This window comes from Morone saxatilis, unplaced genomic scaffold (genome assembly GCF_004916995.1).
Source record: "Morone saxatilis isolate NCDOM2014 unplaced genomic scaffold, NCSU_SB_2.0 Contig8, whole genome shotgun sequence".
Taxonomy (NCBI): Eukaryota; Metazoa; Chordata; class Actinopteri; family Moronidae; genus Morone; species Morone saxatilis.
The window spans coordinates 17679267-17701393 of record NW_023340257.1 but is presented as its reverse complement, the minus strand read 5'-3'; the positions used below and the strand labels follow the sequence as shown (position 1 = coordinate 17701393).

At 38.3% G+C, this 22127-nt stretch overlaps 1 protein-coding gene and 1 pseudogene across 1 annotated transcript; one reads left to right on the top strand and one right to left on the bottom strand.

Annotated features, from left to right (window-relative positions):
* Positions 1-235: 235 nt before the first annotated feature.
* Positions 236-14243, bottom strand: LOC118342044 (annotated as a pseudogene).
* Positions 14244-16193: 1950 nt separating this feature from the next.
* LOC118341587 (extracellular calcium-sensing receptor-like) lies at positions 16194-19981 on the top strand. The gene is made up of 10 exons (XM_035679884.1): positions 16194-16348; positions 16557-16857; positions 17112-17198; positions 17304-17411; positions 17526-17692; positions 17808-18285; positions 18406-18636; positions 18751-18874; positions 18978-19450; positions 19541-19981. Exons 1-10 carry the CDS (start codon positions 16224-16226, stop codon positions 19979-19981), a joined length of 2535 nt encoding a protein of 844 aa, XP_035535777.1. The 5' UTR covers positions 16194-16223.
* Positions 19982-22127: the final 2146 nt, after the last annotated feature.

Below are 22127 nucleotides of genomic sequence, written 5' to 3'. Positions count from 1 at the left end.
CCAGTCTCTACACCTCTCTCCTCAGCTTACACTGGAAACTTCCCTTCATGGCTGTTGCATCATGATCCCCTTAAGATCTATACTGGAAAACTGTCAAGACTGTGCCCTGGAGCCTGAAACTTCTTTTTGACCATGATGTTACCCTTGAACTCAACAAACTTCAAGAAAGAAAGTTTTTTAAAGTCCACAAGCTGTGAAATGAAGTAAAATATATACTTAAATTTTCAATAAACAATTAGATTTTCCCAGGAGAGCTGACATATGCTGGGAAGGTGATCCAGTCAGCACAGAATAGCAGCATGCTGAAGATGACAAATTTAGCTTAATTGCAATTGTCAGGTAACTTTCTTGCCAAGAAAGCAAGTACAAGCATACTGTAGCTCAACATAGTAGTCCTATGTATCCTAACACAGCCCAGAAACCGGCGGTAATAAGTGGCACTCAAGAATAATCTTCTTTTCATACAGTTTCATATTGGAAGGGAAAGGGACTATTGATTGTCATTCTAAATATGCACAAACAAAACACATTACACATAAAAGTGAAAGGCCAGGACACTGAGTCTCTGCTGTGCAGGCCTAAACCATTTCATTACATTACAGCCTGGAATTGTCACTTTAAAGGTCTTTAACACCACTATTGTTTTCCCAAGAATTCAAGATGTGTGACATGGCATGCAGGACCTCTCAGAAGGCCGGCCCATGAAGGTCAGAGAACACAGGAAACACAGAGTCCCTCTCACACATCTCGCACTGAAACCCTGAACCTATGAAGACATTGTCCGGAGAAGTTGTAAGACTGCAATTAGTTTGAATAGTGTAATGACCGATTGAGCCCCCATGTGAATAGAGCGGGTCATTGTCCAGAAAATTCATAGCAAGCAAGTGGGTGTGTTGATAATATTGATTACGTTGCAAGGAATGTAGTGTCTATGTACGGTTTCTGCTTGCCAGTATATTGCTTTCCACTCTTTTGTTGATATTGTAGATGAGTCCAAATACATGTATTGATATCAGTGCCAAAACAATCACCTTTATTGATGAGTCCCCCTCCCCCTCGTGCACACATTACTCAGACACCAGGTGAGAAGGCGTCTGATGGAAAATCTCCTGTTGTGTGCTACACGTGCGAAAGGGCAACTCTGGATAATGCCGAGACTTGATTGTCTGGACATTGTCTGAAGATCATATGACAAAGGTGATGAGCAGCAGGAAGCTTAGAGTTGTTGGCCTTCAACATCAAGGATAGTGGCCACAATTAAAGTAAGGAGAACATACCTCTCCTGAAAATAAGGTGCTGATTTGTGCAATCTCTCCTTTACATCGAAAACAAAGCAAATGTGAAGGTTGCGCCGAATAACATATATTATGCACAACACCGTCGTTCCACTTTTAAGGCAATAAGTAGAAATAATGCCATTGCAGATATAAAGACACTAACATCTTCAATCTACTAATGTGGGCTGCTTTTTCTTTTGTTCTGTCATTTTCTTCCATTTTTCAAATATATCTGAATTGGCCAATAAGACTTAACTATTTACATAACAGAAGCCATAAATGTGAGGAAAATATATTTGTGTGTTTCCAAAATCCTCATCCTCATTAATTGTTATATGATTTTGGAACCTTCATGTTTGTGTTATTTTGTCCTACATGTCACATCATTTTTCAGGGAATTCTGTGCTTGGAAAAGGGAGATTAAAGTTACACTTTTGACAACTGATAAAAATAAACAATTCAACACACCTGATTCAGCAAGGCATTGGACCATGTAATATTTAATTTGGTATTATGTTATTTTTCAGCCAGAGGGATGTTTAATAGTCAGCTGATATGCCTCTTAGGCACTTTTTAATTAACAAAGAAATTGTTGTTTGTAGAGATGACCATGACTTACACACCTCAGGCTCTTTCCACCCACAAACATAACAAACTCTAACAAACTAACAAACTCCCTCTAGAGTTCACAGTGTCACAATGGAAACTTCCCTTCATGGCTGTTGCATCATGATCCCCTCAAGATTTTGAGTGCAGAACTTGAGGCCTTTGTCAAGACTGTGCCCTTCTGCTTGACTAGAAGCCTTTTGAACTCAACAAACTTTAAGAAAGAAAAAAAGACATAGAATTTAAGTTTCTGTACTTTTGTTTATAAAATAGTTCCAGGGGAATCAAATATGATGTGCTGAATGGAAGACAGAACACATGCAAATGTCAAGTTAGGTAAATTCCAAAAGTTACACATCTTAGGTGTATGTACTAGGGATGGCTAGCACAAATTAATACTTACAATTAAAAATCACAGTTTATCATGCAAGTCAGCACAATGATTTAATGGTTAGCACTGTTACCAAATCAAGAAGTTCCAACCAACTTTATGCTCTGACCAGGCAGCCACATATCATGCATGCACACATGGCGTTAACACATAAAGGGGAAATCTGCAGTTCTTTTTGCACTGTTCACATCTCCCTATGGCTTGCCACAAAAATGAAAATTCTAAAAACATTTGATTTGATTGAACCTTATCTAGGGCTTTGCATAACTGTCAAATGCTGATATTCTTGTTAATTGATAGAGTTGTGAATGTATACACTATATAGTATATACATGTTAAAGCAGTAGTTTCATTTGAATACATTTATCCCAGTTACAATATATTGATTGTCCAGCAGGTGGCACTAAAGAGCAGCATAAATCTAAGCATGCCTAAATGTCACTGTATGCTAAACATGTTAGGATTCAGTGGTTCTTTCCATGCAATGTGCAAGGCTTGAGTCTCAGGCCCTAATTGTCTAAATAAAATGAGGAAACATTTAGTCATTAACAATATCAAATATTTGTATATATATAAAACAAAGTTTAATACTGTATATCCTCAGTTTAATTGCAAACAAAATGTATTCTAAAATACAAATTACAGGTTTTTTAAAAACTGTTTCTATTGAAGTACCAGATAGGTAGGATTCAATACATAATGAGATTATCGAACCTACAAAATATGAGTTTAATAATACAATCCATTCAACAATGTTGACTTAGATAGATTTTCATGCAGAAAAAGGAAAGATAAATAACATATATTCATATTTACGTGAATAGTATTCACAGCCACAGGTTGTAAAAAAAAAAGTTAAAAAACTGTAATTTCCTTTAAACTGATGTCTAAATATAATTGGATTATATTTTCCCCATCAGAAGTTTATTTGTGTTCACTTTAGGTTTGAGTACAATAATGAAGCATTTTGGTGCTGACATATGCTGGAATAATGTGATCCAGATGGTACAGAAGCATGCTGAAGGGGATACATTTAGCTTCATTGAAACTAGCAGGTAACTTTCTAGTTGACTACAAAGCATAGGACAGCCAGTCAGCAAGAGGAATGATTGTCAGCCCAAGTATGCAAACTACAACCTATATGACAGTGAAGGCCCAAACGCTGTGGCCCCGTTCACACCTGGCATTACTATTTAATCGTGAGCAATCCGATCACAAGTGGGCAGCTCTAAGTACGTCTGTTCACATCTGGCATTAGAATGTGTTTCCACATACATCTTGAGTGACCACTTGTGATGCAAATAAACACATACATAATTTCCGTTTCCATAGACGAAATGCGTTGTTGCAATGCACTTCTTGTGCCTTGTCTGTTGCAATCTAGAAGTTTAATATGAATCACCCTGACTCTTTAGCACAGATGGAAATCCGACAGTATGTTCCTAGTGTATTCCACAAGAATCAATTTTGCCTGTTATTGTTGCTTCTTCTTGTTGGCTTGTAAATGAGAATGTAGCCTACTTGCAGTTAAGTAGAAAACATAATGTGAGTTGGCGGACCTTGAGTGTGGCCCAGGACACATTCACATACAGTCTGCCAATAGAAGAGGCAGCACACTCTGGTTGCCTCTGCCATCAAAAACATGTATATTAAGTTTTCCTGTCAATGCCCTTGACCAAGGCAGATGCTTAGAACTAGATTAGAGCCGTCTACTTGTGATTTGATCACCTAAGACACATGTTAATGCCAGGTTTCAACTGGGCCTGAGTCTCTCCTGTGCAGGCCAAAATCATTTAATCACATCACTGCCCAAATGTTTTTGAAGGCCAATAACACTACAATTGTTTACCCAAGAGATACAGAGGACAAAGGTGATGCTAAATGCTGTGTGTTGCAGCATGCTGGACCACTTACAGGGCTGGCCTATGAAGGTCAGAGAACACAGGAAACACAAGGAGAAGAAGAGCAGGAAGTGTACTTACTGATAAAGAATAGTGGCCACAATTATTTTTACATTATACAAAATGGGTTTAATGGTTGCACAACACCATAGTCAGTGCAGGCAATCCACTTTTAAGACAGTAAGTGGATATTTCAAATAATACCTAATCTTTTAACGTGGGACTATTCTTTCATTTTGTTATTTTTATTCCTTTTTTTCTCAAATATATATGTACTGGCCAGTAAGATTTAACTATGTTACTAATATAAAAGTGTAAAAAAAAATATATTTGTTTCTACAATGATCACCCATCATGTGATTTTGGCACATTTGCATTTTATTTTCTATTATTTTGTCCTACATGTCACATAATCTTTAGTGAATTCTGTGCTTGGAAAAGGGAGATTAAAGTTACACTTCTGACAACTGATCAAAATAAACAATTCAACACACCTGATTTAGCAACGCATTGGACCATGTAATATTTAATTTGATGTTATTGTTATTTTTCAGCCAAAGGGATGTTTAATAGTCAGCTGATATGCCTCTTAGGGTATCTTTAAATAAAAAGAAAATGTTGTTTGTGTGTTTTTAGATGTACCAGTTTATGAAACACTTTTTAAACTCTTCAGAGAGTATGTCTTTTGGGGGCTGATTTAGTAGGGACACATGTGGTGAAGTACAGGTGCCTTAAGCATGACTATGACTCGACAAACATAACACACTCTGATGAACTAACAAACTCCCTCTAGAGTTCACAGTGTCTCCAGCCTGCCTCTACACCTCTCCTTTGAGCTTACACTTGAAACTTCCCTTTAGGACTGTTGCATCATGATCCCTACTGGAAAACTTGAGGCCTTTTAAACAAACTTCAATAATGAAAGAAAGAAAGGCATAAAGTTTAAGTTTATATGCTTTTATTTTTAAAATGGGAATCAAATCTTAATGTGATGTGCTGAATGATAGACATGACCTATCCGGTTAGATGTCAATTAGACTGATAGATCAAATTCCAAAAATAGACCATACAGTTTAGGTTTGACAATGACTCTACAATGAATAACAAATCAAAATGTTATAGCACTTTTTACAATGTTAAAAATAGTAACATAATAGAGTCAATATTCAAAGAAATTACATTTAATTGCATTCTGAGGATTGGGAAGAACATATTACTACTGATAAGCACAAGGCTGCAATTGCTGTGTCTGCATATGTGCATGCCTCCATGCGTTCAAGCATTCAGACACACAACCTTACATACACTTGACCTCCATGCCAAATTAAAGCCTCCCAGGGACAAAACTGTGGCCACACCATAGGTTGTGGAAAAAAATGGAACGACTAGCCGACTGACCAACAGAGCAAGATATTAGAGCTGCTAGTTGCAGCTAAAAAGCACCATTTATCGCGTGGGTCAGTACATGGCTGAGTGGTTAGCAACAGCGGCGTAGGACTGGTGGGAAAAGGACTGAGTATACTGGGCCCTCATGTGAGGAGTGGTCAGTACAGTACCTTCTGCTCTGAGTGTTGATGCCAAGGGCTGCTAGGTGTGTGTGCACTTTTACAAAGTTATACAGAATAGTGCACAATAGCGGACTTACATTATAGCTGTAATAGTATATCTCTAGTATAAAAGTTTGTGGGCTAAAGTGGACTGGTCTGAGGCAGGAAATTCCCGGGCTAAAAATGAGGCCCACTCCGGCCATGGCCATGAACCGAGTTAGAACGCGACTGCACAGGACACATCTGAGTCAGCTGTAACATCTTACTGTTAAGATTGAAAGTGCGTGCAAAGTACTTATCAAGGAAGTAAAAAGATAAAAGTGATGGATAAATGGTTAAAGTCCAGTTTCTGCCAGCCCTAGTGATAGTTCCCTCAATAGAATGAATGCAAACATACACACACAAACACACAATGAAACAATAGTCTTTGCTTTGTAAAGCCATACCATGGACAATGTTGCCATCTCCTGGCAATATTGCGCAATTGCTGAAAAGTTGTAATAATGATAGAGATGATGATGATGCAGCTGCTTCTTCTGATAGTTATTATTATTATTATTATTATTGAAGAAACAGTTTAGAAAGTGCTCTTGCTAACAAAAAGAAAATACAGTGCTCAAAGTAATAAGGTCAAATAAAAATATAAAATACATTTTAAAAAAGGCCATGACATTGGTGTCCTCAATGGTAGGTATGTGCCTGGCCTTCCTTCTCCATTATGAACTACTTGATCTCGATCAGTAGAACTGATCACAATGCAATGTTAGAATGCTGTTAATGCAAACTCAGCTCGATCAACAGATCCTTATACATTAAGTCAAAACAATCCAGAGGTCCAAGTTCGTTTTCACTCAAGGTAGTTTAGCTTTAGTCAGTAAGGTTATAATGAAGGATACAAGTTTGTCTGACTCTATATTTCGACTTTTGTCTCCTGTGAGGTACCACCAGAGCCTTGTGTTGTTCAGTGATCAAAAAGATTCAAAATACTTTAAAACCTTGACATGACCTTGATGCTAACCCAGGTGTTAAGACAGTTAATTAGGCATGGTATAGTGTTAATGGCTGCACTTATTAAAAATTATCGTAGACTGAAAGTTTTCCCCAATAAGATGCTGAAATAAAGGTCACTGTATACCAGAGGACAGCTTCTGCACTGTGCACTGCCTTTCAATTACATTTAAAAATGTTAAGACATATGGCATTGCTTCAGGAATCAAAGGATGACATTATGTGACCTTAAAAACACAGACAAACATCATCTGATGTGAAGTAGGCTACCACTACAAACTCCCACAAGTGCTTTGCTTGACAACGACCAGCAGAACCATAAGGACTGTGGTTAAGGTCACCTTTTGTGATGAGTCTTTTCACTCTGACTAAAAGCTGGCTGTCTGCTGACACCTGGAGAGGCCCACAAGTCTGAGTGTCTCTTGCCAAATGTGACATTTGGCAGAGGATTTCTGATGATTTGAGGGCTTTTGCAAAGGGTGTAACAAAGCAGACTCATCTCTCTGAAGGGTGAATGGGTTTAACATACAAAAGGTGCTTGTAGAGGGAAAGCTTTCCGAACCATGCTTCCCAAGTCTAGTGACCAGGTGTCACAGCAGGGCAAAAATGTATGCTGTACATTCAAATAAAATTACATCCAAAGTATGGATGAAGGACCTATGTGGTCAGCTCCAAGCCTATAGCTACCATTGGGGACACCAAGGTCATGTCCTATGTATTTTTTCTGGCTCTTTTTAATTTATTAATATATATATATTTGCAGCTGGCCTCATTAACAAGGCCCGGAACCCCCACTGACTGTATATACACCCTGTATATACATTACATATATATATATACATATACTTACATTAATGCACTCCTGTTGGTTTCTGTCCTGCACATTGTAAATATCATTCTTGTACAGTTTTAGATCTTTCTATCTTTATCTTTGTCTATCTTTATTTACATTTAAAAAGTACTTGCAATAAACCTGATTCTGATTCTGATTCCAATTTCATAAAACATTAAATTAAGGAGATAAATTACTACTTGACGGACTACTAAGTTGTATGGTTGTTTGTTGTAAACAAAGGTTAGCATCATACGGCCAGGGAAGCTGAAGATCTCTATGATGTAAGGTACATATGTAATATATGTACAATACACATACACAATACACATATAGACAATGTCAGTTGTTTTTTAAAGAAATAAGTTTGAATCAAACTGTAATTTTCCATGTCGAACATTTGACAGCATCGCTTCGTTCCCCTGTATTGATCACGCCATTTTCGGTCGGTGTAGCAACAATAAGTAGCAACAAGAAACTGAACTGGAAAAGAGCAAGTTGATTTTATTTCCAGAGTGATTATCGTTTCTCTTAAAATGCATTAAAATGTATAGATTTATGCTATAGTCTTCAAAGTTTTCTTTCTATTTGCCCCCCGAAACCCTATCTGATGAGGCTAGGACTCATGACCTCAGTATTTTTAAAATCCTGGTTACGGCCCTGGTCAGCCCAAATGTATTATAAAACCAATTGAAATGTAATAATAATCCAAGGCAATAGAGTTATAACTCATTGAACAAAGACAAGTTGTCTTGAGTCAGAAATGTAAGAAAGTCAGTCAGAAGGATCTGTAAGGGGTAGTTGGAGAGCAGGCCAAGATGCAAAATATAACACTGAACCTGTGTTATGCCAATGAATTGTAATGTATATAATTAATTTTCTGGATATGGGCTTAAACTTTTTTTTATTTGGTGTTATTATCACCATTATGACACACTGTATACATTCTATATGTAAAACATGTTTTGTCTTTTAGGTTTATTACACTTAAAATATATGAGTGTGATATTCTAAAGCTAATTGATACTTGATATATCACTGATGAACCATTTTAAAATCGTGTTTTAATTTTTCACTGAAGAAATAATTTTTTGAATTTGATAAGCACCGTGCGATTGTACTGAGAATCATACAAAAAGAATAAATGAGAAACCCAAATATTTTATATTAAATTTATTACACTGAGAGTGTGTTAAACCTGCTTTGACAGGGCAGATTTGTCACATTTGACATAGAGATGATATTTTATTTTCTCCAATATCAAACTAATTAGTGTAGCTGGTACTGGGTAATGATTAAGCTGTAGTCTTGTTAATTAATGTGAGCGGCTTGTTTTGAAAGCGGTGAGATCACCTTTCATTAAAGCTCAAAATTAATTAATTTCCAACCCAACACCTGGTGAGCTCCTGTTTCACTGCCTCAGGCCAGATGTCATCAGTTTTGTTGGAAACACTTGCTTGTCTTTGCTTGCCCAGCTGGCCCCTTGCTCCCCCCTCAGCCCCCTGGGTAAAAGGTAAATTGGCAGGTTTAGAATGATGTCATTATGCCACCTCCCTTCCAGAGTATACACAAGAACAAGTTTTCCCAAGAGTGTGTCATGCTTCATTGCATGTTGTTATTCAAGACTGATTAAAATTAAAACAACACTTGCTCATAGGTTATTCCCAATGTACAAGTTCACAAACAAGTCCCCCCTCCCTCCACCTGCCCAAAACCACACACACACACACACCTCCTCTCCACATGGTGCACATCCCAAACATTTAATCAAGTCTTTTTTATGTTTTTATCTGTAGTTACTCCAATAAGAAAATATGATTAAAGTAGGCCTAAATTATGATGTGACCATAATTTATGCTGTTGCAGATATCTATTTTATAATAGATAATTGATAACAAATCTGGTCCTCTCAGTGATGGTTAAACTACCTGCTAGGTTAGCCATGGAAGTCCACTTTTGCCATTGAAATGACAGGGTGGATTTTTTCCTTGTTTCTCTTTGATATCCTTAAATTGATTTCTGAACGTAAAACTAAAGTAATATAAGCCTTAGACGGCAATTAAAGTATTATGGTCAACTGCATGTGAAATGGTCATGATACTCTCATTTAAAAAACTAGACGAAGGGCGCCCGGTTGGCTCAGTCGGTAGAGCTGGCGACCCATATACGGAGTTGCTGCAGCGGCCTGGGTTCGAATCCGACCTGTGGCCCTTTGCTGCGTGTCATCCCCTCTCTCTCTACCCACCTTTCCTGTCTCTCTAGTCCTATCCAACAAAGCCATGGAAAGGCCAAAAAAATAAACCTAAATAATAAACCAACATTTCTGATGAAGTTGCTTAAAGAGTCCAGTGTGAAAGCATTTAGGAGGGCTCTATTGCAGATATTTAACTTATAACATTGTATAGGGGTTTCATTAGTGTATAATTGACCTGAAAATAAGAATTTGTATCTTTTTGTTAACCCTTTATTAATCTTTAAAGATGCACATCATTCACATAGTCCAATCATTGCGAGCTACTGCAATTTTTTACCAGTGTAGCCCAGAAAAGAACAAACCAAACACTGGGCTTATAGACATTATTACATTTTTCCTTGCATTCACAGCAACTGCAATTTCTCCTCGTGTTCTAGGAAGGAGTACAGAAAGCGAGGAGTGCAAACTGCAAGCAACACCCAGAGGGCTTACATTAAAAGCTTACACAGTTGGTTCTCAATCTAGCGTATTTGTCTGGCACACTTAGTGAACCTCCAAAGCAGAAGTATCTGTTGAATGGTGCAGCTTCAAACATCGTAGGTGCGTAGCATAGGCATCACTGTTTGGTTTTAGAGCCACCAACGTTATTTTGTGTTATACCATGCCAAAGTTTTTAAAACGTAGAATTAATATGAACACATGAACAATGTGACATCCACTCAATACGTGAGTAAGTAATGATGATGACAAGTTTAAACATTGGTCTTTTTAATACATATTAATGTATTTAAAGCATGAGAAAAATACAGTTTAGATTTGCAATGTCAGTTCCATCAAGGAACTTGTGCCCATTGCGAATTTTGGATAACTATTTTTCCACAGATGATACAAAGCAATGAAACTGAATTAATAAATAAATAATGAGTAATGGCTGAAACAAATGCACACAACCTATGTGGCAAGCTGGGAACCCCCGATATCACAGGCCAGTATAATGTCGTTCTCTTGCCAACAATTTTTGGTTGAAAGGCAAGTAAAGGATGGAGGCCGGAAATGAAGGAGTGCAGTGCAAAACGGTCCCCTCGCGAAAATGCGTGTCCTGAGACTTCTGTGTTCATTTTCTTTTTAAAAACATAAATACCACATTCGAAAGCACGATCTACCCATGTTCTGTGGCATACTGTTATATACTGCTCATATGTCACCTACCTCTGGTACATAAAGCGAACCTGCGCACTTATTGTTTTGTTTGTGTTTATATATACATATATTAATTGTACATAGTAGTTTATGTCTATTTTGTTGAGCTTGCTTCACTTACTTCTGTGTGTGATACATTGAGGAGCAAAAAAAACAGGTGAGTCTAATTCCTTGTAAGTGTGCACATACCTGGGCCAATAAAGGTGCTACTGATTCTATATAGTCTATCAATTTTAAATTGCCCTTGACTTATACATCCTTCTGTTGTCTGATAAAAAAAATTCCCTGGATGATTGAGAAGCATCTCTTTGAGGTATTTTTTTAAGCGATTGTCGTTATTTGTATATAGCAGTGGACACATGGAAGAAAAAACCTGGGGAGAGGTTATATGATTACAACGAAGTCGCTGCCCAGAATGGGTTTCTTGGATGTTAAATGTTGTGTGAGTTAAGCAGTAGGCCACAAAACTCTGCTTTAAAGGCAGTCTTGTATGGAGAAAGTTAATATGTAAGATTGTTCTTAAAGCATCACAATGGAGAACAATGAATGTTGTTTGACCATTCAAAGGGACAGCATTCCAGATCAGCCAGCATACAGTTTGCACCAAAGATACTATATGAGCATGTCGGACAGGCTCCTCTGCTTGTCATTCATCAGTGCACTGTAAAGACTCTGAAAGTGTCTGTGCCCCCCTCTATTTGTTTGGCTGAATCAGCACAACCAGTGGTGAATACGGCTTCTTACTCTAATCTGCCATAGATTCACAGGTGTTCATGAAAGAGATGCACAATACCAAACCACTTAAAACTGTAAGCCATGTGTGGAAGGCATTGACAGTTAAAGAAGAACAGACACATATTTCACACAACAAAATGTGTGTGCCCCACGTTGAATCTGGTTAAAGCCACTTAACATTTTCTATTTGGCTATGTGGAGACATGGATAGAAGACCCATAAACATCCAACAAGAAAAATGACAAAAGGAGGCAGAAACAGGACTGAGAGCACTGAACCATACTCATAGGAGATGAGCTGAAATAGCTTTTGGAGGATCATGCACAATGTCATCACATAGTAATTTTCATTTCAACTATTGTGAATTGCTAAAGTCACAACAGTTATAATCCTGAGGTGCTGTTCTGATAGGGGATGTACCCAAATTCAAAGTATGTTGTTCAGGAAAGCACAAATAATGCAATGATAAATGACAAATAATGATAATGAACTAACATATAAGGCATGTGTCATGTATAGTAATACTAGTATTATATGTAGTGATATAGTATATTATGAGTATTATATATAGTAGTTACATTATGATATATATATATATTCATTATTTAGAAACACATTAAATAAGTACTTTTATAAAATAATAAAATAAAACAATTATACTTTATTTGAACAAATCGTGTAAAGTATGTCTTAAATGAATATAAAAGCATCTAACATGTAGAATGGTTATGAATACAATGAATTACAAAGCTGGTATACAAAAACAAGCTTTACATTATCTGCTCACATATTTCATTTGTCAAGGTCACATCTATAAAAGTGTAGGGATTTCCTCCATACACACACACACACACACAAACACCCAAACAATAAAATAAAGGATCAGGTCTTCTTTTTATAGCAAAGGTTAATTTCTCTATAAAGGCAAGACACTGAAATTCAACCACTGGCCTGAGCCTTGGCATATCAGAGGAAAGACCAAGAATACACAGTTTTGGACAATCTGGAAGTTTGAAATTATTTGTGAGAACATATTTCCAAAACCCTTGAGCAATCCCATAAAAAGTAAAACAGTAAGACCTTATAAACATTGCATTTCACAAATGATGTAATAGGGACAATGATGCTGGAAGTTGGGAGTGTTGAGAGAAATGAAATGGGCAGGATAATTTATAGTCTTTTTAATTTATTAACATTTTACACAAATTGCATAACTTTCTAGCAGATAAAACTAATAAAAAACAAGGGACAACTTATTTCCTTCCATAAATACCTAATGTATGCATGTAAATCCCAATAAAAAATGAGAATGTCATGAGTTTAAACATTTTCATGAACTAATGGTTTTCATTAAGCAAGATTTTAAGGGGGTGCTGTAGCCCCCTCAGCACCCCTACTTCCATTTCCCATGAATATAGAGGGAGGGAATTACATAAGCACACATGATCTATTTGTAGTGCAGGAGTCTCAATGTGTCGTTAATAGTACTTTCTAATACATCAAGGAAGTCTCTTATTCTCTGGGGACTCCTCTGAGTTAGACATAAGTAGGTTATAGATTAAAGATACTTGACCATGACCACCAGAGTGATGTACTGTGCAAATCAGTAAACATAATACTGATTGATTTTGTGCCTAAATGTGGAAATGGAATATTATGTTTATTCTTTATACGCTCAAACGTCTGCTGTTACTGTATACATCACTGATCTTGTTGAAGCCTTTGTCAGGCCATCATTTAAGCCCAGGATCACGTACTGCAGCAATACTCTCAAGGAAAAAAATGCTTGTTGAATAATAAGTTAACTACGGGGTAAAGAACCACTGTCTTATTTTTCTTTTGACTTTTACCAACTATTTTAAAGTGTGTGCTGCTTAATGTCTGCAACAAATGTTACAACAATTTGCAAATTAGTCATATTTTATTACAGTTGACTCCTCAGTGCATTATTAAATACCCACCACATACTGTGTTTTTTAATTGGAAATGTTGGTATTGATATGAACAGGTGTAGCAGAATCACAACAACCAGAATAAAAGCTATGTGGCAAGCAGGTTATTTCATTTTTTTTAATGAAAAACTAAGACTTAAAGTAACACATTGTCCATTATAAGTTTGAGACAGAGTCATCCAGTTATCTACATACATAAATCTCTTGTGAATACTGAATCAGAGATTAGTTTTTTCAGATATTTTTATTTTTACAATTCTCTGTATTATATATTCTCCCTGACGCCTGGGGTATTGTTCTTTGCTCTGTAAATCCAAGCACTTTCAATGTCTGGATTTTCTATTTATTTTTTCATCCACCAGATAAATTGACAAGGCTTCTTCTGCTCCTCTAAGCTCTACCTTTTCCACTTCACTCCAGGTCTTTAGTACAGGTTCAGAAGCTCTTCTGGCCTCCCAATAGCTGTCCAGTGAGGGTCACCTGGGCCCACCAAGCCATAAATGACTCCTTCTTCAGCTCGATAACTTTCTTGACCACAGTGTGCACTATAGTGGGTTCTGTGCTTGCCATCACAACAAGCACAGATGACCTTCTGCCCATGACTCCAAGCAGTCACCTTTGAACTTTGCCTACTCCCATGTGCTCAGCCTAACCCCATGGAAACATGTTTCCGATTCAAAGCTCTGTTGCAATTCTGGCTGAAAATATATATGCATTACACATTTCCAAACAACTTTCAGAAACTGAGGAATTTGAGCAGACTGGACAATAACTTCTTTCACGAAATTTCCATTACCGAAAGTATTGAACTGAAATGACTCATAATATTATTTCTTTGATCGATTCTATTTGTCCTATGCCTATTCCTATGCCTATTTCTGTTGTTCCTTCCAGCTGTCCTCTGTCTGTCAGACTGCATTTTCTCTCATTCATCGTCTATCAATCTACCTGTCTCGCTGTTTGTATGTCTCTATCGCTAATTAACATACTTAAACTCGTCATACTCATCATTGTCCTGAGTCTCTTTTTAAATTGTAGCTCACAATGGCTTGTATCTCTATCAGAATAGAATCTGCTATTCTCACTGCTCTGTATGACTGTTTTTTTTTTCTGTCTGTCAGTCTGTCTTTTGCCATCTGCACATTCAAGGGCTTAATAGAATATAGTGAAACATCCAATACTCAGGGGCTTTAATTATCTTGAATCACATATCCCCATGAGGAAACTGTGATACAATTGCAATCTCCTTATTGTTCACTTTTATACAGCTTGTTTTCAGAAACACTAGGGCTGACCCCTTTCCCCCGAGAGCATAAGATACTTTGAGTCTAATATCTTGTTAAAGGCTTACTTGCAAGAAAAAGGAAACTTTATCATAATCCTGAGTGTTCTGTTTTAGGGCACCTTTGTCCTTCCTCTAATGAGTGTCACACAGGGACATATTAAATGAATTAAAAAACCTATATGACCTGAGGCAGCACAACATACAGCTTGCAAAATTTCCTTTGCTACACACTCTGTGGTGCTCTGTTTTGTAGCCTGCGGGTATTGTCCTGATAAAGTTCACAACATCCTAATGACTCATTAATTTTACCATATTAACCCCACGCAAGAATAAAAAAGACAGAGTAGAAAAGACATTTAATAGAAAATTAAGCCAGAACTTTTTAAAAAAACCAAATTACCATTTAACAATATGTCAGTAACACTGCAATGCAATTAATATGCTCACAGTAAATGTACATTTAACAATAATGGGCCTTATGTACCGCTTTCTGTTTTTCTAGTTATCCTCTTATTCATAGTTCACTGTGTGTGTGTGTGTGTGTGTGTGTGTGCGCGCTCACAGGTGGGTGTGTGTGTGTGTTTGAAAGGTATGTAACTTAGTTTAGCAGCCCCTTGTGACATGGGTCTACTGCCTGCCTCTTCACATCACTGAAGGATGAGTTAGCCTTAGTCAGGCATGACATTGTGAAATGACACAGCTCATGTCTTTCTCCATTATGGTCAAGTTTTCATTCCAGTTCCTTGTTATTGTTGTTACTGTGAAACTGGGGGTTCTTTTTCCATTGATCAGAGGCCCCGGGGAAATGAATTAAATCTGACAGTTGTGATATGAGGCATGTAACATATATAGGCTTCAGTGCAGCATTTCTTTCTTGACAGTAAAGACTAGATAGCTTGTCTGTGCAGTATAACCGCAATAAAGATGCCCAGATGATTTTCCTATTCTGACTTTACTAGAAATTTTGCACAACATTTCTTTACATACTGTGTCTGAATGGGGTCATCATGTATTCTTTTCTGTATACTAGCTCTTGTTTTTTGCTAACCTTCGACAAACTGCTTTTTGCTTTGTCAGCTTACAGGGTTCTTGTTTCGAGCAGTTTTTATTGGTTATCCAAGTATCTATTACTTGATCTTTTGCTATAAACGTTATGTGGTGACTTAGCGTAAAGGATGAAACATTTTTGGATGAGGTCAGTAGAGCCCCTGTTTTTGAGTCTCCTATGGTGTGTTATTTTTCCCTACAACTGCCACCAAGACCAGAGCCAGCATTGCAAGATAATCCCAGGTTCTATGTCCCTGCCTGCGCTGGAGAAAAAGGGGGACATCATCTTGGGGGGACTCTTCTCCCTTCATGACATGGTGATGGAGCCCAGTCTGTCCTTCACCTCTACACCTCCGCCCACACAGTGCACCAGGTAAGTCCTCAAATTTCAAAGTTGCGATTAAACAACTACAATCTCTACTCACATGGCTGAATATGGCATAAATCTTGCTTCTAGTTTCTATGTGTCAGTGTTTCGTGAACATTGTTTAATAAAATAAAGTTGTTGGGTTTTTTTACTTGTAATTTTGTTGAAAATTATAATTGCTTCAAACTTGGCCACAAAACCTCTCTTCTTCTAGATTTAACTTTCGGACATTTCGTTGGATGCAAACTATGATCTTTGCCATTGAGGAGATCAACAGAAATGGCAAACTTCTTCCCAACATCACACTGGGATATAAGATCTATGATTCATGCAGTACACCCCATCAGGCTCTAAAGGCTGCCATGGAATTAATGGGTGAGAAGGATTCAGGGGTCGAAGGAGAGATACAGAGTAAGAGCACCTGTCAAGGGACCGTACCTGCAGTGATAGGTGACGGAGGCTCTACTCAGTCTCTCGTAGTGGCCCGATTCCTGGGAGTCTTCCATGTGCCACAGGTTGGTTAGTCATACCAATTTAACAAACGTGTACCAGTGATTTACTGTGTAATAAAGTCAGGCAGGGTGGAGATAGGGGTGTTTATTGCTTTTGGGACACTATTTTGTTGTTTGTTACTGCCACTGGGGAGGGTCAAACACTGTAACCTTTGCATACTGTGATTTAAGTCTGATTTAAGAATGTTTTAATGCTGAAAATGGTTTCTTTCAGTAGTTCATTGCAAATTTCAAATGCTACTTTTTCATTCTTTCAGGTCAGTTATTTCTCCAGCTGTGCCTGTTTAAGTGACAAAAAAGAATTCCCTGCCTTTTTAAGGACCATGCCCAGTGACTTCTTCCAGGTTAATCTCTATAACACAAACAAAACCATGCCCACATTTTCATTTCTGAAACAACATAAATCACTCTCTCCATCTCTTTCTGTTTCCTCCTCTTACTATCTCTAGGTGGATGCACTTGTGCAACTTGTCAAGCACTTTGGCTGGACTTGGGTGGGTGTGATTGCAGGGGATGATGCGTATGGCCGTGGTGGTGCTAACATATTTGCAGATGAGGTGGGTCGCACACCGATAGATTAAGAATTTTATTATACTAAATTGCCATTTTGTAATTTTCTCTGTATAACTTACAAAGTAAGTTGTCATGTATCACCCCTGTTGCTCTCTTAGGTTAGAAAGTTAGGCGCTTGTGTTGCCCTCCATGAGATCATCCCTAAGAACCGAGCACAGACTGCCATTGCATCTATCGTCTCCAAGATTCGCTCCTCTGGGGCTCGGGTGATTCTACTGTTTGCTGTGGAACAAGATGCAGCTGCATTGTTTGATGAAGGACTCAGGCATGATGCTTATGTTTAGAACCTTACATTTTGTAATTTTACAGGTTTGCTTAGTTTGAGTTTCTGATGTGTTTGTCATTGCAAAAAATGCCCTCTACATATCTTTTGAATTTAGAGAGGGGCTAACTGGGATACAGTGGCTGGCCAGTGAGGCTTGGAGCACAGCTGCTGTCCTCTCCACCCCCAAAAAGTACCACCCCATCCTCCAGGGTTCTATGGGATTTGCCATTCGACGAGCGCACATCCCTGGATTGCAAGAGTTTCTGCTTCGCTTGCATCCCTTGAGCCCAGATGCCCTTGAAAATCCCTTCCTGATACCCTTCTGGGAAGAAGTGTTTCAGTGTAGCCTGGGTGTGCAGGCTGAAGGTCAGGATCATAATGTTGAGGGTAAACCTCCATGCTCTGGAGCAGAAGAGCTGGGAAGTGTGAAGAACATCTATTCAGATGTGTCACAGCTAAGGATTTCCTACAATGTCTACAAGGCTGTGTATGCCATTGCCCATGCACTGAAAGCTATGAGAAGTTGTGTGAAAGGAAAAGGCCCATTTCCTTTGCAGGCTTGTCCAGACACAGACAAAATAGAGCCATGGCAGGTACCATACCATATATTCACTAATTCAGTCTACATTAACAAACGTTATAGTGATGTAGAAAACATTAGTTATAGATTTTGGTGATACTATAAGATGATTATATGCATGTTATTCCCTTAGCTACTTCATTACATAACACAAGTGGAATACTTAAACTCATTTGGAGATGAGATCAAGTTTGATGAGAATGGTGACCCAGCAGCTATATATGACCTGGTTAACTGGCAACTGACACCAAATGGAGAAATTGAGTTTGCCACTATTGGTAAATTTGATGAGACAATCACAGTTGGAAAGCAAAAACTCCAGCTACAGGAACAGAACATTGTATGGAATGGCAACCAAACCAAAGTAGGGATCTCAATAGAATGAAATAATGTTTTGTGAATTGCATTTTGTGCAAAAATATTATCATTATGTGACTGTGTTGTGACCAGTGTAGTATGCATATCTCCTTTTACTCAGGTTCCCTTGTCAGTATGCAGCAGCATTTGTCCCCCAGGTACCCGGAAGGCAATCAGACCTCACTTCCCTATCTGCTGCCATGATTGTGTGGTTTGTAAAGCTGGGGAGATTAGCAATCAGACTGGTGAGGAAAGGCTAACTGCCCACATTATGTTTGAGAATCTGATTTAAAGATGCAGTGGAAAAGCCACAGTATACCGGCTAAAGGCTTCTTGTCTTTCCTTTAGATGCCATAGAGTGTGTACGCTGCCTGCCAGAGTTCTGGTCCAATGCTCAGAGGACAGCCTGTATCCCTAAACAGGTGGAGTTCCTGTCCTATAGTGACACCATGGGCATCACCCTGATGGCTATTTCCATCATTGGCTCCTTCTGCACTTGTATTGTGGTCTTAATATTCTCCTTTCACAGAACATCCCCGATTGTCAGGGCCAACAACTCTGAACTGAGCTTCCTGCTGCTGTTCTCCCTGACTCTGTGTTTCTTATGTTCATTAACTTTCATTGGAGCACCCTCTGAGTGGTCCTGCATGCTGCGCCACACAGCGTTTGGGATCACCTTTGTCCTCTGCATCTCTTGCATCCTTGGGAAAACTATTGTGGTGCTAATGGCCTTCAAGGCTACACTTCCAGGCACTAATGTCATGAAATGGTTTGGAGCTACACAGCAAAAGGCAATCATTATTCTTTGTACACTGGTTCAGGTGAGGTCTTATTTGTATGTACTTTAAATTGTTAGATGTTCATTAATTTATATGTATATGTATGAAAAATATTATTTTCTTATTATGCAGGTAATCATCTGTACAGTGTGGCTGGTTGTTGCTCCCCCAACTCCACGCCAACTGATGCCACGCGAGAGCGCTATTGTCATTCTCTTGTGTGACGAAGGTTCACCCATAGCATTCGCTCTTGTCCTGGGCTACATTGGCCTGCTGGCCTGCCTCTGCCTCTTCTTGGCTTTCCTAGCAAGGAAGCTTCCAGACAACTTCAACGAGGCCAAACTCATCACCTTCAGCATGCTTATTTTCTGTGCAGTGTGGGTAGCCTTTGTTCCTGCCTACATCAGCTCTCCGGGGAAGTACGCCACAGTCACTGAGGTGTTTGCTATCTTGGCGTCCAGTTATGGACTGCTGGGTTGCATCTTTGCACCAAAGTGCTACATAATCCTACTAAGGCCAGAAAAGAACACAAGGAAACACCTGATGTCCAAAGTTGCCACTGACAAATTTTAGCAGATCATATTTATTCCATGCACATTTTATGGACTTGCCTTTTTCCCAGATAAATAAAAGATATATATTGAACTCACTTCACTTAAAATGATGAAAAGATTCAAGTAAGTAGTATGTGGTGGCAGATTTACAAGGTAAACCTCCTGTCCTTGAACAGTTATATTTCACCACCAGATGGTACTAGTGGGCTGTCAATGCTGTCTTCTGTCATTCATCATGTCCTATCAGGAAATGCACAACCATGCTGTCACTTATTCTTACCAATAACTTTTCCCAATGTCTTTTTCCTCTATACATTTTCACTCCATTACTACAGTAAATTCATTGGGTCAGTTGTAAAAATAACGACAATCACTGAAACAATGCAAACAACAGTGCATCATCCAAAAGAGGAGATTTGATCCTGGTCAACAGTTTACAAAAACATGAACAACTATTCTTTGAATCAGATTTATTTTTCCGGCTACATGACACGCCATGACGTGGTGAGTGGGGATGTGAAGGACAACTCATTGCTAAATCTCAATGGGATTTGTCAGCATTGTCCATGCTGATTTGACCTGAGATAGAATGATGAGGCCCAGGGTCTCAGAGGTATGCTCTTTGGAAATCCCAGCTGTCATTAGTTAATTAAATCCTCATACTCCAGAGGCCTTTACATATAAACATCACGCCTGGCTGTTCCCTACAATAACAAACTAAAGCGTCAGACATTTTTCCTGCTCTGCACAGCTGCTCTCAGGCTAACATTGATTATCCTCCACTGATTGATCTGTTGTTCCTCCCAGGTCAGAGGAATGAATTGAAAGATGGAGAAACATCGACGTCCATCAGGGACAGACAGGAGGAAAAGGTGTCAGGAGGAGCAGATGGACCGCAGTGTTTTATTGACACTGTATTACTCGATTTACATTCATTTCTAACCTTCACTCTTCTTACTCTTTGCATTTTCAAGTCTTGTCTGTCCTCTCTTCTGACAGAGAGAACTATAAGACAGTAGATTTCTCTTCATAGTGTGAACCCTGTCTTTTTTTCATTTCAAAGAGTAATTCTTCAGATGGTGGCACTATTTGCTTGATTTAATTAAGAGAAGAGAATAGATCATCTCCATTCGAGGGTTAAATAATTTGAAGGAGAAAACACTGTGCTGTAATTTCTTCGATAAAATGAATAGGCCATCAAATTACAGGCACACGGTCGTAAAATAAAGTGCGCCATGGCTGTGAAAAATATATTAAAGAGTGGGTGTAGAGAATAAGTCCGGATTCACAGAAATCCATTCCTAGAAACATTGCAAAAAGATAAGTTGAGATGTGACGACAAAGGTTTGCTGACAGTGTAGAGGTAAACGGGAGGGCATACTTGTTGATGCAGTAAGGTCATACTATTTACTCAATCTTATTAGTAGTTATTTTTAGGGGGGCAAATGCTGACCAGATCTGTTTATTTCATGACAAAAGCATGCCCAGAGACACACAGGTTTACCTCACTAAAGACAGAGGTTAGATAAGTAATACAAATTACGGTGTAATGAATATAAAGTTTTCTTGGGGTGAAAGGAACTGTTAGCAGTGATTGGGGTAGAGATACAGGGATAGATAAAACAGGACATCCTCCAATCCCGAATCCAGCACTCCCAAAGTAAATATCAGTTTGGTGCAGACTGCAGCGTTTAGTTTGTTTTGACAATGTCAAAAGTATTGCTTAATGGTCTGTTTTGAGAAAGTATTTTGTAAGAAAATATTCTGTTAAGTGTATTTCAGTTGGAGTAGTTAATGATCCACTTGTGACTTCTACTTGACAATTATACTATTTGAGACTTTTTCTCCCATTCAAGTTTGAAGAGTTTGCAACTGACACCAGCAATTCAGGAGGTAAATCACAATTACAAAAGCAGCAATTAGCATTATGTGTTGGTTGCAGACTGACAAACACCATTTTTTGAAGTACATAACTGGCTGAGATCAGGTAGTCCTTGCCTGGATTGCTGATGAATTGGTCATAAACACTGAAAATGTATGTAATATGACAAGGGGAAGGGTCTAAAAAAATATGACAACATATATATATATATATTGGTGAACACATAAACAAAAGAGAGAAAGTATTCACAACTAGATTATTACCATATAGGCAAAATATGTTG